The 18,440-nt window shown below is 44.2% G+C and overlaps 1 protein-coding gene across 1 annotated transcript in view; it reads left to right on the top strand.

Moving 5' to 3' along the window:
• Window positions 1–244: 244 nt before the first annotated feature.
• Window positions 245–18,440, top strand: part of akt1 (v-akt murine thymoma viral oncogene homolog 1) — a 29,791-nt gene continuing 11,595 nt past the window's right edge. The window contains exons 1-3 of the mRNA XM_068338607.1: window positions 245–399; window positions 4,708–4,893; window positions 17,309–17,437. Of these exons, the coding sequence (XP_068194708.1) occupies window positions 4,848–4,893; window positions 17,309–17,437 (175 nt within the window). The 5' untranslated portion in view covers window positions 245–399; window positions 4,708–4,847. The remainder of the gene's footprint in view (window positions 400–4,707; window positions 4,894–17,308; window positions 17,438–18,440) is intronic.

The following is an 18,440-nucleotide window of genomic DNA, read 5'->3' as shown; positions in this document are numbered from 1 at the left end:
ACAGCAAAAAAAAAAAAAAAGGAAGTTATTCCTTCTCGTCCTGAGGATACCAGGACCTCATTTTGGAAAGCAGATCCAACAAAGCAGAGTTCAACGAGGCCACGCAGCCCCTCTTAAGCCCCGGCTGTGGCAACGCTGCAGGATTTTTGAATGGGCCGGCCGGCAGCCTGCTGCTCTGAGCGGGGAGGGCGGCGCGAAACGACCGGCGCTAGGACCGGGCGGAGGCGGCCGCCACAGAGGCATTGCAGACAGCGCGTTTGGGAGGTGTAGTGGAAGAAAGGCAAAGAAACGGAGTAAATGAGAGCACTCTGTCCAGATTGTTGAAGGACTTATCAACTTAGAATACCGCCGAAACAGCTCACTAGAATGAGACGGACACAGTGTTGAATTCCTGTCCAGGTAAATGTTTCCTTCGCATGGTTGAACTACCAGAGGTCGACAGCTAGCGTTAGACAGGGTAGGTCCCCATTGTACGTACATGGGATGCGGTTCTTCTCACCCAAGCTGCCCTGCTAGGCCCCATATCCTCTCTGTCGCTAAATGCAAACCTGAAACGAGCTGCTTCTCCTGCCTTTATTTCGCTTGTTGAACGTCTTCTTAGCCATTAACTCCACACCTTCTAGTTGAATTCGAACGGTGTTTCTTGTTTTCCCCTTTCCCCACAAACCGGTAAACGAATCTCTTTTCAAAATATGAAGCATTACATTTTTTCACAATGACCACTTTTGGAGACAAGCCCTCAGGCCAAAATATCTGCAGTCATGTTACTTTAAACTCAGCTCCACCACAAAGTGGCTTTTTTTTTTTGTTTTGCTTCTTCTTTTTTGTCCCAGCAGGCGAATGAAAACAACTGAGATCAACTACAGAGCGGCTCATTCATTGTTAGGAACTAGCTCTGCCATTATTTACTGGTTCGACTGATAAACAACTCTTTGTCGTGCAGTTATTAGCCTGCTAGCTTGTGTGTGTTTCTTTTTTCTTTTCTTTTCTTTTTTTTTGCTGTGTTGTTCCACGTTCAGTGACAGAAATAAGTTCAGTAGAAGAAGAGGAGGAGCGGTGACATTGTTTTTGTTGTTGGCTTCATGCCTCCATGTAGTGGTTGTCAAAATGGAGCCCAAAGTCCAAAGTTTGGACTCTAGGAAAGTCATAAAGAAAAGGTAAAGAGTTAAATTCCTATTTTTTGTCCCTGTAATGAGTACAGTATTTTCTGCACTATAAGGCGCACCTAGAAGCCTTTGATTTTCTGCGCCTTATAATCCAGTGTGCCTTATGTATGGAAAAAAAGCTTTAAAATAGAACATTGAAGGTGCGTCTTATAGTCCAGTGCGTCTTATAGTGCGGAGAATACAGTTGCAGTATGAATATGTGTAACGGTTCAGGTTTGCTGTCCTCACTCATCCTGTCAGGACAGTCATTCATTTTTATGCTAAATGATCATTAAACTACAAAAGTCTAGTCAAGAAGGGGTTTTTTTGTGTCCAAAAGTGATGTGGTGGGAGTCCAAATGAAAGATCAGCAGCACATCACAGCTGGAACCAGCATGGAGGATTCAAAGCCACAACTTTGTTGTTTGACATATCTGCAAGTTTATATCATAAGGATATACATTTTGTGAAGAGAATATTCTCCCTGGGGATGTAAAAAGCGCTGTATTGTCAAAATATTTTTATTAGTCATGAGACTAGGCCTGTGTGTGTCATGGTACGTGGTGGCGGAAGATGCAACAAGCTGGCATAAAGATGCAACCAGAAACCGACCTCCCAGAGGTAAAACCCGACCCATTTATCGTTGGTGATGATGGGAGGTTTTAACAAACTATTGGTGGAACTTGGCACCATTTGAGACCCACGACTGTGCAGTCTCCACCAGTCAATGTCTCATCTGGAATTAATGACTTTGAGGGAAAATGATAGCTGAGAAAGTAGAAGCGTCTCTCATCTTGATTTCTTTTGGTTAGTATGATCAGTTCCACATTTCTATATGAGGAATGTAATTCTTTGACTTAGACGTTCAGTTTGATATGTGGAGCTGTTATCACACTAATAATTGATTATCAACATTATCCTGCTCCACATCAGTTTTGTATATCAGTTTTTAATAATCCACTGTTGCCTGACATTTACCTCTCTGCCTTTTTGACCCAAACTGGCCACCAGTTGCATGCAGAATCTGAGGAATGTTGTTTGAAATTGCTGTCCCTGTACACACGCAAACTTATTGTGCCGGTCCTGTCTGCGCCACTGGATCTTAGATTACATTATTGAGGAGGATTTGCTTCTAATGTTGGTAGCCCACGTCAGCATCACATGACGGTACTCTTCACTGTCTCTGTCATGAAACTGAGAAGACTGAAGCCTAAAATACTCAGTCCATTCATCTTGTTTACTGATTGTTCACTTTAACAGCAAGGTCATTTATTTAGTATCTAACCGGAGAAACCAGAACCTTATATCAAGATCTCTGTCAAGGACAGAATGAGCATTGTATGAGTGGTTGGCATTTGAAAAAACACATCGTCGTAATCTGTCTATAAATTAGTACATGGATTGTCTTTGCAGCGTAAAAAGGAAAACATTAACTTGGGTTGTTTCTTCATATCATTACAGGGTTAAAGCGGTGCGTCAACCTGACTTTGAAGGTTACAGTTGCCATGGTTTGGCATTCAGATGCATCTACATGCAGTGTTTTTTCACTAGCAATATGTTTTTAGGGAACACTGAAAGAGGAACATGACAGCACTGGTTCCATTGTGAAAGAAGCCAAGTGTCACCCCTTGGTATCTTTGTAACTGTAAATCAGCAGATTGCAATCATTTTTACTGGAGTGGCAGCAGAAACTGAAGCATAAACAATCTAGTGATGTCAGCTTGATTTTCTGCTTCCTGCCACAAACACATGGGACCATCCTCTGCATCCCACTGACAGGCACAGTGTGTGGCATCTTTGCTGCATGACACTGATTTGCATTGAATTGGTTGGCCCCCAGAGCCGAAGCCAGAAAGATGAATGATTGAAAGCTCCACTGACAGCAGGGCAGGCAGGCAGGCTGTAGCCCAAAGGCCTGAGCACCATGTGACTGACTGTCAGGGTACTGGGTTCATTCAGTGGCTGCAACACTGGCAGCGGCCCAGTTTTTCCGCACAGGCCGCAGTAGCAACAGGTCGCTCCCATTAAAACAGCAGTGCTCTGTTGTGGCTCCAGAACTAGTCTTGTGCATGTGTTGCTCTCTTGGCTGTGGTGTTTGCGCTCGTTTGTTTGTGTGATGTATCCCAGTGTGTATATAATGCCTGTGTCACTGAGTACACACTAAGAAGCCAATGTGATCCAACGGTTTGTATGATCCGTAGTTTGAATAGCACTCAGTGTGCCTTTTTTTGAAACCCTTCTCCGAGATCCTTCCAGCATCGCCTGTGTGACACGAGCACCACAACTCCAGTGCAATAAACAGAAACACTAAGCAAATATAGACTATGCTTTTGTAAACTCTCTTCCTCATTGATTGAAAAGAGGAGGGTAGCAGTAAAAGGCGTGTTAATCACACATTCACTGACAGATGTGCCTGAGGCTGTCGTGATATGACTCAGAGTCTGCCAATAGTCACATCCACTTCCTGTTGTTGTCCCCACCAGTCAGCTGGATGAGACCACTCAAACAAAGCTCCTTTTGATGGCCGTACTCTGATGGAGCACCAGCAGGAAATTGATTGAGTAGATGGTCAGATATTGCCTGGTGGAGTATGAGACATTTATGTGAATAAGCATGTTAATTGATCATCCTTTTGCTGCTGCATTCAAAGCTGTCTTTATATAAAATGAAGAACTCAATGTATCAAAAGCTCAAGTATTTTAGTTATGATAGCCTGCAGGTTTTTCATATGGTCCCTGGATGACTATCTGATAAATCTGAGGTGAGTGTCTGCTCCGTTTTGTCAATCAGAGCCTGGAGCGTTCAATCACACATCATGATCTTCAACGGACAAACAATTTATGAAATATGACGTTTCAATTTCACCAATATTTACTGATTTTTTTTGTTTCAAATGTCACTCTGATGGAAATAAAAGGCTTTTCTTTGTTTGTTTTTGGATTATGAGTAACGTTCGCCATGTTTCACCTTAAGTTCAAACATGGTGAACATTTGCTTTGATGCTCAAGGAATTGTCTATTATTTAAACAAAAAAGCACTCATAGAGGGCAGACCTTTGTCAACCCAAAAGCTGTCCTCCCATGACAGCCTGACCCACATACGACTCATTGACCCCACGACTCTGGAGTCACATTAGAATCAGTGGTTTTTTGCATAACAGATAAAATTTAACCGATAAGATTTAATCAAAGCCCTTTCTCATTATTAGCAAGAAAGTGTAAAAAAACCCCCAACATTCTTAGTTCACCCAGCCTGTTTTAACCCATAATTGTCAGCAATGGTAGTGCCATTTGAGAAGACTACGGAATTTTCCAATATGGAAATCTTCAATGTGACTGCCAGAACCCATGGCTTTAGATATTTGAACCTAGCAGGGTTGCAGGTTCTACATGTTAAAGGGACTGAACAGTGATTATAGCATAGCTTCCTCTAACTGAGTCTTAAAACTCAATCCTCTCCTAACTCAATCCTTATACGTTAACACAAGGGTTAATATTCAGACAAGCGAAAAAAAATCTTTCACCTTAACGTGGAGCTAATTTTTACTCTTTTTATCTAATAGGTAACCACCATTGAGAGGGCGGCTGTAAACCCTAGGACCCCGACTCTAGGCTCCTGCACAGGGCTGAGCGAAGGAAACTTCAGAAACAAAGCTGTGTCTCTCTTTGTGGTAAACCTGGATCCTCCACCCTGCCCACCAACATGACCAATGTGGTGATTGTCAAGGAGGGATGGCTGCTTAAAAGAGGTAAACATACAGATTAAGTTTGGACTACATAGTTTTATTTCTAGTCAGTTATAATTTCACAGTCTCTCAAATGTAACTGTACTTTCCTATGCCTGACAACTGATAGAAATATTATAATTACTGTGTCCATCTGGTTATTTATGTATTACGGTTTTGGTCAAGAGCAAGAAATATACAAAGACCCACAACCTAGAAGACATTTATTTTAAATAGTTGTTAAAGGGCTTTATTTAATCTGCAAAACAAGTCATGTAGTCCCCTGGATTACATGTACGGCGTGGTTTTCAAGTACATGAATAGTGCATGCGCTAAAAGTTCAAAAGGTTCAGATATTTCATAAATCTGTTTTACCTTTTATTCTGTGGTTAAAAAAAGCTCACTATACTACACTGTTGCAGATTTGTCTTCTAAATACTGCAGAAATTCCTGAACCCAATGACATACGTGCGAGGTGATTGATCACTGGGTAACTCAATTTAAACAGGCCACATGCCAGATCTCATGTAAAGAGTCATCCAGCTGCAGACTCCCCAGCAGGCCTCATTTAGCTGCTCTGATTCACCGCGTAGCGTGGCGTAGCTCTGTGTTGGGCGTGAGTCCTGTTGTTTGGACGTAGAGGCATTCCTCACATACCTGCTGGCTTTGAGCAGCTTTATGTGAGCACACTAACGCTGCCTTCAAACTATGGCTGCTTTGCCGAGCCCACTCCACCAGCACCAAGGGCATAATAGAATAAGGAACTTCTCCAAAACCAATGAAAGCTCCCAGGCCCAGTGCCAAGCAACCAGCCTTTTACTGGAAGAGGGGAAACCAAGACCTTGACTCAGGGTGATGGGAGCAGGTCACTAGGAGAGTTCTTGGGACTGTCTGGGGAACAGTGTACCGCTGTTGTGTGTTAGCCCTGGCTCCCCTCCTCGAGGCTTGGGCTTAAAGCATAACAGGCTGCTGTTGTAGGAAAAGAGTCAGCCTGGTTCGGCTCAGTTGGTCTCAGGCTGACACACCCTGGTCCTTCCAGTGGGTGTTATTAGTGTTTCATTTGCACAAGCTCTTTTGAGTATGAACCAAGGTTTCAGAGGTTATCTTTTCCAAAACTTTCGATTTCCTAAAAATGTGAAGGAAGTGCATTGACTTTTTGTGGAAGTTGGCACAGACAATTCTATAGAAGTAGATGGGAATTGAAGGTTTGTCATTTATATTATAATTGGATCACTGAACTAATTATTCCTGCTGTTTTTTTCCTTTGTATATTATTTGTGCCTTTAAAATGGCACTGGTCCATTTTTTTTCAAAACACATTTGGCTGCTAATAAGTACAAAAGATCCAGTGTGAAATGTATGGTCAAATAGTGACTTTAAAAAAAAAAAGTTGTGTCATAGCAGTGACACCTGTATAGTTCTACACACACACTAAACAAACAACCCTGCAGAAGTGGGTGAGTTGGCATGCTGTCGCAGCCCAGCAGCTGTGCCCTGTGAAATGTCACCCAGAGTCTCTGTATTTTGATTGGAGGGCGTCCACCTGTCTCCCTGACAGGAAGGCTTTTAGTGTCGCGTCACTGTCAGGCTGTCTTTGCCCCAGAGCCGCCGCACAGAAGGTGAACCTGCAGTTGAGCGGTCTAACTGTCCATCACCTCAGCCAGGCAGCCCCCACTCCACTGTTATCATCCACCTTGAGTGGAGTTGTTTTGTGTGGTGGCGCCACCCAAGTGACTCACATCTCCATGTGGGCGTAATAATAAATGGCTTATACGGCTTCCAAGTGTGTTCAGCATGCTCATTAGTCCCATGTGTGCACCCAAAACACCAATTTAATTTTTTACAATACCCCTTCATATTTCCATCAACATTTTGTGTGTGTTCATCAGACACGGCCTCGCACCACACTACTTTTGAATTGGAAATTAACAAAGGCAATTAGAGTCCGAACGTGGCTATGTCCTCCAGTAATGCTCGTTTAATGGTGGTACATGATGGACTAGATTTCATGGTGGGCCAATTGCAGGCTCAGAGTACAGCAGCTCTGGCGCTCCAGCTGAACACATCCTTGCTTCTCACTCTCACTTTGATTCCTGTCTGATTAGTCATGTCAGCAGACACTTGTAAACTGTGTGGAGGCTCCTGGAAGAAAGCGGAGCAGGCTTTGTGCTTTAGTTGACTGTAAACTCTCCAGTAGAGCTAATCTGTCATTAGAGCTGCAGATTCTCAGCCTTGAGTTCCAGACAGGCTACACTCAGTGGGATGATGTCATTCTGAAGGACACACCTTCATACTTTCTCCTCATGTCTCGTGCTCCAGTAATGTGTCTGGATTGCAGATACTGCCTGCGATGTGCTTTTATCTCGGTTAACAGTTGTGGAAGGACAGTTTTTGAAATGCAAGTCAAAGCTGCTGAGTCGGACGGGACTAACATGTGCTTGCGTCTGGACATGCATATGCAAATGTGTGTTTATGGACAGTGTGAACCATGTTTATTCAGAAGTTGCCCTGCTTGCCGGACATTACCAAATGCCCTCATGCACAGACCACATTGCAAGTACAGGCTTGCACAAACACTACTTTGTTGTTGTAACTTTGTTGTTACTGTCATAACTGGTTGTTATGCATCCCCAGAAGATACTTCAGAGTGCACCCACACACTTTAAATGTGCCTACGGCCTCTAGTGGCCACAAAGACCGAGCAGCATGTTATTTCTTTTTGCAAGTGTGTTTTTCCAAAGTTTCCATCAAAGTCAGAGCATCATCAGACATCAAAGAGGCAGATTGTGGGTTCCCTAGTTTCCAGGGAAATGCTACCGCCAAGAACCCAGTGAAGCTCAACGGAACAGTGCTCGCTTGTCCTCCCCTCTTCCCTGGCCCTTGTTTGTTTGAATCATTTGCTCTCTGACAAGTATAAAGAACCGGCCCCTTCGTTAGGCTAACGAAGGCCACAACAACTGTTGGATTTGGGAGGCACACTCAGCTGGCTGTGACTCATAAGAGGAGGGCTGGGGTGAGCGAGCAAGGGAGGAAAAGATGAACAGAGCAGGAAGAGAAAGAGAGAGAGAGACAGAAGTTGAGCAGCGTTTTTGTAATGTTCCCAGAACATTGCTCAGTGACCCAGACGGCCTCAGGAGGGTGGATGGATGTTATGTGCGACATGCCATAGAGACCCTCTTGTGGTTTGGTTTGGAGCTCATCAGCTGATTGGCTCCCTTGCTGGTCATGAGGCTGAATGACATCCATGAACTGCTGCTCCTCCAAGCGAGACCCTGTTGGTGGTCCAGGAAAGAGCATGAGAGCGAGGCGGAGGGGGCACGCATGGGTCTTGACAGACACATTTGTCAGCACGGATGAAACCTCTTTTTTTCATCTTTTGAATATTTTTTACTTACATCTAGAGAAAAGGCCTCCAATAACTCAGCCAGCATTTTCTGCCTATTTATATTTGTTTTCTTTTTATTTGAGTAATCCAAGTAAGTAAGTGTGTTTTCTTTGTGTATAAACACTCTTCTAAGTAGCAAGCCCACCTGATTGAATGTCTCATGATGCCGCAAAGCGGACTGTCAAGACTGCAGGACTTTGAATGACTGCCAGCTCTGCTGCAGGGCTCATCCAGGCTCTATACATCCCCTCATCACGGTTATCATTGGCCATACACTGCTGCAGCACACACACACACACACACACACACACACACACACACACACACACACACACACACACACACACACACACAGAGACATGGCATACATGCTGGACCACCACCATAGTAGCTCATACAATTTGTCAATATTTTTTATACAATTTAGGGCAATTAAACATAATCCAGTCTACTTTATTTCTGTTGCACAATGTAAATAAACGCAAGGTTTCCAAAGTGCTGCACAGTTAATAAATAAACGACACAACAGACACACCATAAAACAATGAACACAATGCAATTAAATAAAATTTCAAATAAAAAATTCAATAAAAAAGTTTAGAACAGAAAGTCAAATAAAAACAATTAAAATAACGTGAAATAATATACAAAATAATTTCCCTGATAAATGGTCACTAAATATTCAATATCCATGTATTTAATGTCTCAACTTTCCCATTTCAGCCAATCACTGTGGAATATAGCAGTGAGGTAGTTTTGATTGTTTATATGGTATCGGTCAAATTAAATATAATAACTCTGAAGTTGTTTCTAAAAAGATACTGTAACAATCAGTCAGTCATCTTCAGATTACCACGGCTGTATCCACCGCAGCGGGTCACTGAGAGCCGGCAGCATAGGGCGTGAGGTGGGGGATACTCCGGGCATGACGCCAGTGCACCGCGGGATACTGTAACATCTTTCTTTTATTTTAATCAAATTATACATTCAGCAGTTCAACATGGCAAATATTTTAAAAGGAATCAGGTCAAGGCATGTTAAAAATTGAACAAAAATTTTAATCAAAATGATGAACAGAGTTTATTGGTTTATTTTTTCCTGCAGTTCATGATGACCAGTGAACGATCGAATGAGAATCTGAGGACGAAAATACCAGAAACTGAATGAGATGTTTTTTGTTGGAATTGTTGTTGTTGTAAAAATGAATGAATGGGGGAGTCCAATATGAGCATGCGATGATGCGATTTAACTAAAACTCACAGATGCAGCATTCTGTACTTGTTTTTAAACTTGAAAACCACTAATCTCCAAGTTTGGTGATTAAATGCTCAGGCGCTACCCTGTTGAACACCAGCTGAAGTGCCAGGCCCATCTGGGAATAGAACCCTTGTAGTCAGTGTCCAGCAGCAGAGGGTGTCACAGCGGGACGTCAGCAGTCTGGGCGGGTGTCTGGCCATCAGTGTGGACCCCCTACCCTCAGTAATGGGAAGCAGTCTTCTTGTTCAATGTGGTGGAGCGAAGTAAATTACTGGGGTGCAGCTGTCAGACTGGCTGGCATGTTGAGGGGGACCAGGATGCTTGAGGAGGTGGCACCTCCAGCGCTCGTCTCCTTTCACCGCAAGCCCGCTGTGAGCTTACTTTTCTGTGCAGAGTCCGCATGCTCACCATATCTGTGCTGCATGGCATCACTCTGCGTCTCCGCTCCTCATCTGTTCCCTTTTTGTCTGTTCTTTCCAGTTGTCTTACATTGTTACTCCCACATCCTCCCTCCTCTCCTCCAGCTATGAAGTCCCTTTTTTCCTTACTGCTTCTGGCTGCCCCCTACACTTGCCTCCTCCAGCCACAATCCTCACCCACAACTCCACTAGTCTGTTGCTAGGATAATGACCCTGCTGACAACTTAGACCTATGGCGGAAGCGGCTTTGGAGGAGCAAAAAGCTCCCAGAAGCTCCCCGACATCAATCACATCACTGGCACCTCGTTCCAGTCAGGGAGGGGAGGCAGAGCGACAGAGGGGATGCTCAGCTGTCTGCAGACTTGGAGCTGACTGTGTGCTCAGATGTACTTTGCATCCTCCACATCAGTCCTCTCAAACTATTTTATGAGACATTTAGAGGTCATGAGGCCGTTTTGTCATACTTTTGGAACAAAGTTGGTCTTGTTGGTTTCCAACAGCTGGAAATCCTTCTCCAGTTAAAAAAAAACACATCCTCTGGATTCTACTCCTTCTTGTTTGAGGGTGTTAAATCTGACACTGGTCATTGAGAGTTCACTGACACTAATTTCCTCTAAATAATTTGTGTTTGTTTGCATGCAGTAACCCAGTTAACTAATCCATGGACTGCTTGTTTGCCAGGGGAAAGGGGGCAAATCTCAGCCCCAGTGTGGCAGGGGGGAACTTCCCACAGCGTCTCTATGGTAATCAGCAGGTGTCACTCACCACGGAGAAGAAGTGAGGGCTTTCTTACAAGCGTGAGAAAGAGGGGCAGCCTCCATTGCACCCTCTCGCCCCCCTTGCTTTTTTTTTCCCCTGTTGGGGCAGCAGCAGCAGAGAGAGCAAGGGATGAGGAGGAGAGACAGAGAGGGCTACATTAGAGGCCAGAGTGGCCCTGCCCCACAACCTGTTGATGCTGCTGCCAAAGCCAGGGCAATGGTGCCCCCCCCCCCATCCAGCTGCATGGAAGAGAGAGGGGCCAACAAACAGGGTTTGGCGAGGACAGGGTTGTCAAGAACACATAAAGAAGGGAAATAAGATGAAGAGGACGGATTCCTCGACAGTTCAGACTATGACTATAACTATGTTCACGGCCGGAAACGGGTATCCGGGCAGCGCCAGAGCCCCCACCTCAGAGCTGTGTGGATCGTAGGAATGAATGGGGTGGGGTTTGTGATGGCTGGGCCTCAGAGGTGACCCCCAGCATCAGGGAGCCCCCCTCTCTTCTGGAGTGGGCAGCCTGTGGCTCATTGAGATGCAGGACACAGGGTGGCAGGCCGCAGCTGCAGCCTACAGGCACAGCCCAGCAGAAAAGGGAGCCGAAAGGATGGCGGGGGCGGCTGAGGAAAAACCAACAAAAGGCGCAACCCCCCACCCCCCCACCCCCCTCCCTCGCTTTGGAGTTCTAATTCCCTAATCCTCAACCTCCGCCCACCCCCACCCCCCCTCTCATCCGATTCTCACCACTCGAACACACACATATACACAGTTTGTGCAGTTACCGCTGGCTCCCTTCCTCTCACATCCAAGCCAGACGGGGGACGAAACCCAACAGCAGCCCCCTCAGGAAGTCCAACCACTGGCTGTGGGCACTGAGAGGTGCGTTTTGTCTGACCCCCCCCCCCCGCCCCCTTGTTGGTTCCTTTCACTGTGTGTTAGTTTGTGCGTGTGGAGTTCATTCAGTGTCAGAAACGCACATAAAGAAAATAGCTTTTCTTTAAATGTTACTAAAATTCTTTTAAAGTAAGGAACATTGAAGAACTGGGAAGTTTGCCTCCATCGTTAGGACACTGTGGCCTCCCCCTTTTAGGGGCCCAAGATGAAATGCTGGATGATGTGTCTTATTAAAAGCCAACAGCCCACAGCTGCTGGAACCTCAGCATTCCTGTCGCCGTCACATAGAGACGGTCCGAACCGGACAGTTCTCAGAATCAGCCACACATTTGTCACTCTTTGTCTCCCTCCCCGTCTGTCTAAAGGCTTCCACATTTTTCCCTTTTATTTATCGATCCCTCAACAAGCATGCCTGCCCAGCCCTTACTGTTAAGGCTTCTCAATGCAAGTATGTTTGCAAAAGGCTACAGTATTGAAAGAAAATATGGGTGTGTGTTAGGGTCAGGGTCTGCCGGTCCTTGACTTATCCAGTGAAAGCATGAATATATTCAAATTAATAAAGATATCTATTTTATCCGGGGAAACTGTGCTGAGGAACATTTTTGTGTCACGTGCTGCTTAGGATGTGCTGAACTTGTGCATAAGCAAACACCATGATGCTCCAGCGTGTACACAGCTGTACACGCTGGAGCATCATCTTGTTGAACCTGTTCTCCCCCCCCCCCCCTGTACCTTGTTGTGTGTGTGGGGGGGGGCTATTGAGGGCGTGGTTGTGGCAGGCTGGAGCTGTCCACACACAGAGACATGCAGCAGTTGGCAAATAAAGATGAATTCTGTTGTGTTTGGCAGAGGTTCTATGTTCATTATTTTCCACTTTGCCCAGCGCGCATCCCAGACCTCAGCAGCTGCTTGTCATGTAAAGACACTCTATCAGGCCCTGACAGCTCCTCCCATGCACACACACACACAGCACGCACGGCTCAGACACACACTCACAACCCTACATATGTAGGGAACATATGTAGTGATCTGTCTCACTACCACTCTGCTCAGCACAACACTTTTCACACTGCGTGGCTTTTTCATCCCCTCTTCTTTTCCCATTTTAATGTCATATCGATCTTCCTATTCTTCTTTGCTTCCACTTAATTTGGTTGAGTTCAGCCACATGTCTGCTGTCACACTTAACTTCTATTAGAAAAACTTTTGCTTCCGGGATACAGAGCATCGATGGATTTCCTTGTTGCATTTCGGCAGTTAAAGTCAGACCTGAAACTTGGATGTGGTTTTATGTTATCTAGGTTTGTGGTCAGTCTGTCCGCAGCCAGCTTCCTGTTTTGGAGAACACATTGGCATCTAAAGAGCTTAGTTTACATCAGCAGTGAGGAACTCTAGTAAATGTAGAAGGTATAAAGCCCATTGTCCTTTGCCAGCAGAGTACACTGTGTTTCTCACTGTACACAGCATGCGTTTAGAATGAATAGAATAGAATGCCTTTTAATGTCATTGTACACAAGTGTACAACAAAATTCTTTGACAGCTCTCTGTGCAAAGGACTAAGTTTCAAGTATTAGGTAAATATAAATACAGAACAAGAAAAACAAAACACAGGTGTGCAAACAAACAAAAATGAGAGTATATTTACAGTGAGCCGTCAGATTGTACAATGTACTGTGCGGCAGAGGGCTGAGTAGCAGCAGTTGTGGCCAGGACATTGCACAGGCTCCTAACTGGGACAGACGACGTGTCATCAGTTACTTTCAGAGTATTGTGTTCAGTACTCTGATTGCACTTGAAAAAAAAACGTGTTGGTCAGTCTGGAGGTCTGGGCCTTGATGGACCGACACCTCTTCCCAGGGTGCAGCAGCAAGAACAAGCTGTGGGCGTGATGTGAACTATCACTGGTGATGCTCGTGGTCCTGTCCTACGCAAGACATCTGTAGTTGTCCGCATCTGGGGGTTCGCCTCCTTGAGGTGTCCCTCAACCTGTCTGGCGTTAGCGGCATTCGCCCGCTTGATGCCCCTCTTCATGTTTGATCTGGCCGAGCTCTAACATCCATGTCTCCAGACCTGAAGGCCGAGTGTCGTGCCCTCAGCAGCTGTTCTACCTCGCCGTTCATCCACTGATTCCTATTACGATAATGCCTTAACATCAGGATCTACTCTGTCAAGCAGGAGTACGTACTTAAATGATCTAAGATTGGCTTTTTATTATATGAATGAATTTGTTTCTGATAGCTTTATACTTTAGCTTAAATACAAAGAGAAACTATTTCCACTTTTACTTTTCTGCATTCCAGCCAACTATTAAAAGAAGAGCAACTGTCAGTTTCGCTTTCTCAATGTGTCAGTTTTTAAGAAAGACCGCGATGCAGAAAGTAGAACCAAATAAAAGTAGAAGAGGAAATGGGTGTAAATAGGAAGCTGACACGGGTCATCTTTGTTGTTTGTGCAGACTGTGTGCAGGAGGTCTACACGGCAGACACACACACGTGTGCACATACACAGACATACCTGCTTCCACTATGGTCATGTGACCAGCTTTGTGGTCACAGCCGAGGAAGTTGCTGTGTCCTCCTGTCTGGAAAGAGCATTGCCGAAATAGAATTTGTGCAATGCAGATGCCTTTCTGTTGCATCTCAGTCTTTGTAACAGATGTGTGTGGAAAAATATATGAGAAAGCCTCTTATAATCAATTCAGATTTTTTTCTTGTTGTGGTTATTTCTTTTTTATTTATTTAACTTCAATCTACAAATGTTACGGTTTATAATATTTTGCAGTATCGGTGCCTGAGATGTTCCGGCCCTTCCCCGTTAATGCTTACACAATTCAATTAAATTGTTGCTACTTGAAAGAAAGTGCGACAGACTTCTGAGAATTGTACGCCTACACCGTCATCCTCCTGACACCCATGTGACTGAGGCCACGTCATTGTTCAAGAATGTCATGCTGACACAAGCCATGCCATGCACCGCTGCGTCACACACGACCACCCATGCTACATCTGATGAACGCTGTGCGTCATCGTAGCTGGAAAGAAAAACCCAGAGTCTTTCATTGTTGACGCTATTGTTAAATGTGACACACAAATAGCTGTTAATACCCACAAGGCAGCGTACCTACACACAAATGTATTTACACAAAAGCACCTGTCTGTGTCCAGGAAAGTACCTGAATGCATTGATGTAATAAAGGTTTTTAGTCAATCCGGAAGTGATTTGCTGAATATTTGCTGCCAGAATCAAAAGTTCTCTCCTGTCAGTGAAGTCTGCGCTGCATGGCGACATGAGCCTGATCCTTCATCTCGTGTGACAGTATCAAGTAGGGGTCTCATTAGGCTGTCTCTGCGTTGTGCACATACTGTCCTTACTGTGAGCTGAGATGAACCATGGCCGGGGGGGATATAGGTCGGCCAAAACCTGACCACAGGGCAAGGCACCAGCTGGGGCCCAGCTGAGAAAAACGAAGGGCTCAGGAGACTTTCTGGCCACAGTGTGAAAGATTTAGGGAACTTATGTTTGTGTAGAACAGGCTCCGGGTTCAACTCTCAGCTGATACTTGTAAGGCTGCACGCGCTCTTAAGCAGCACCTCCTCTATGCTGGGATTTTCTGCTGAAGTAAAGATGTCTGGCTCTCTTCAGGTTCTGTGATAAATAACAGTCTGCATGTGGAGACGTGACACGTTGACATGTGGGTGACTCGTGTGGCTTATAGTTGAAAACAGACAAACGCTTCATAGAGATAATTGTGCTACATTGAAAGAGGCATGAGGGAAATCCACCACACTCCTGCCAGCGTGTGTTTCAATTAGCAGCACATGTCTGATGGCCGACAAAGTCAAAGTAATTTTTAAATGAGCTATGTTTGGCATGAAAATACTTACTCTACAAAACAAAAACAAAAAAACTATATGAAAAAAATGCCACGATGAAAAATGTAATATTATATTAGACATCTGTTGTGGATTGGAGTGTAAAGTATATTATCCTCTGGGGAAGATGTTTCCTCTCATGTGGTGATTGGTGAAACCATCTTGCCAATTGCAGTAAATCAGGTGTTATTATACTTTTTTTGTTTGCTTTTGGTTTAATGACTTGATGCTTTTTCCAGAAGGTGATATACAGGCATCCTTTATCCTGCTGCGTGTGGTCAACTAGAATGCTTCTCTTAAGTGCCGGTTCCTTTTTTCTTTTTGTTTTATCTGAACAGAGAGCCATATGGAAAACCTCCTATTATTTTGCAGCTCATGTGTTTCAGGTTGTCAAAAATGACACATCCTGAACAATGACACTCATTCGGTGTTGTAAATTTTTGTCTTGTCCTTAAATATTTTATACGATGAACGCTGAAGAGAGATGTTACTGATAGCTATTTGGTCCGTGTCAGATATGATCTGTGATCAGTTTCATCAGTCAGAATTGTGTTTGAAGGAGGGTAACAGAAGCTTATATTGACAGATTTCCCATCTCTCCCCTGCAGACAACCACACACACATAGACACACACTCATCACACTTCTGTGTTGGAGGAAATGGAGCAATTAAGGACAGCTTGCTACAGCTCCGCATGGGGTTAATATGAGGCTCCATAATTAAAAATAAATTACACTTTTCCTGTATAAATATTCAAGTCCTTCTCTACCGTGTGCCACTGCCTTGTTATGGTATGTAAGCTATTTTTTCCCCCCGTCTGTAGAACATCTGGCGCAATATTTCCTGAAGCATCACCGGAATAAATTGAGTTTAGTCTGCCTATGAGAGATTCATTTGTGTGATGCTGGTGTGTCTAAGTGAATTGGATGGACACACACGACCCGAGGTAATGAATGGTGTTTGGAAAATGGAACTTTTGCTAAGGTTTATTTTATAAACAAATTAAGGCTTTTGCGAACCATGATGTTGGTTTTCCAAAGTGATTGAAGGTGCAGTTAAGTTCTACTACATTTATCTACACCGTAAAGGGGAACTTGTACGCGTCAGTAGTCTTAGGATGAACCGCTGAACTTGGTTCAACTTTGGTTGTTACAGAATGAGAATATTTTTGTTAGAAAGAAGTGGCTTTACTTATCTATTGTTATTTAGAAACTGAAGGCTCCTTAACCATGAGTATCATAATGCACAACCCCAACCTACCTGTAAACAGGAAGACAGCATAATAGCAGATGTAAATCACAGCCAGGTATTGACAACAAGGAGTATTTAGCATTCCCATGTCCCCCAGTTAGGGACCGTAGGCCTTTACTTTTATATGGACGGTGTATGGGAGCTGTTGGATAGAAATACCTTTGGACAGTTTAAGTGTTCTCTGAGAGTCTGCATTAAAAGCGGCTGCTAGATACGAGAGAGACTGGTGTGGGGATGGGGTCCTGACTCCAACTATAACCGCCATTTGTCCTGCAGCTGACCTACCTTAAAGGAAAGATTGCGACAAGACGGTCATTTCAGGGAGCACTAGTGAACAGCATAATAATTAGACTGCAAGAAATGTGCTGCACCTCTGGGAACGAAAGCAGGAAGACAAAGGACAACACGGTTTTGTCATTAATCATGAAGCTATAATATGAACTACCTGGTTGTGCATCAGTCAGCATTCTGAGAATGTCAAAATATGTAAAGAATCTCTGTTTAAAATTGTCCGTGAGTAGATATATCTTCTCTATTACTGTAGATTCATATTTGTTCTCGTTTAACTCAGCCATCCTTTTTTAATCTCCCTCTCGTATCAGGAGAATACATCAAGACCTGGAGGCCAAGGTATTTTCTCCTGAAGAGTGATGGTACATTCATTGGCTACAAAGAGCGACCGCAAGATGTTGACCAGCTGGAAACCCCCTTAAATAACTTCTCTGTTGCACGTGAGTATCTGCTTCAGGGAAACCACTGCATTTTTTCCTCTGTTTCTTGGCAGCTCATTGTACCCTTTTTTTGTTTGCTTTTTTCTTGTTTTTACTTGCTTTGTTGTAACAAATACACTCACACTGGTTCGTGTTTTGCATGTCTTTCACTTTTGATGCCCCCTTAAAAGTAATTCTTATGTAAAATAAGTCCTGAGTGTCTGTTGGAGTGTTCGGTTGATTTTTGCCTTAATTGATGGATACAGACAACCGAAGAGAAGATATGCAGCAACTGAACCTAAGACGGTCGCAAAAGGACTGTATCCCTGATGTCTGGGATGTACCCTCTCTAACTGAGCTACAGACTCTGGACGGATAACAGCGTATATCATTTGAATGCTCATGATCAGAACATTGGCAAATTTAGTGCCAATGTTTTCTCCAGTCCTTTCCCACTCATAGGCTACACTGAATAAGAATGAAAGATATGTGTTCCAATATAATACATTGAGTTTTCTTTCCTTGCTTGTCATTTTCCTCAAACTCAGTTTTTACACTGTGACAGAATAGAAATGGCAAAGAAAATAGAAAATACCCAGAGCAGCTCAGCCCTCTCCATCTTCTCATCAGAGAAAGTTGCTGTGATAAGCTGTGCAGATGACTGAACACAGCAATTAGACAACATACTGTTTGTTTAACCAAATGTTTCCTCTCCGACACTCTTGAGTTATCGTGGCTATTAGCCGCCTGATTTTGAGTATTTATCTGGGCTCCGCTCTGAGGCTCCTATCAGTGGTGGCTTTGGGTTTTTTTTGTCACCAAAGCGACCCCACCGCAGAGGACACATGGTGCCTCGCTGCTGACGGGGCTGCAGCTGGATTACGTATACACCCTGATGGAGCCATGTTGGATCTCAGTGGTGGTCCACTCCCCTGTCCTCCATCTATCAGACATAGGCTATTTTGTGTCACGTTCTGACGTATTTGCTGACATGTTTCACTTTGGAACAGATGTTAATGTGAGG

This window comes from Antennarius striatus, chromosome 17, assembly GCF_040054535.1.
Source record: "Antennarius striatus isolate MH-2024 chromosome 17, ASM4005453v1, whole genome shotgun sequence".
Classification (NCBI taxonomy): domain Eukaryota; kingdom Metazoa; phylum Chordata; class Actinopteri; order Lophiiformes; family Antennariidae; genus Antennarius; species Antennarius striatus.
The sequence above is the reverse complement of the archived record's forward strand: the minus strand, read 5'-3'. Positions and strand labels throughout refer to the sequence as shown.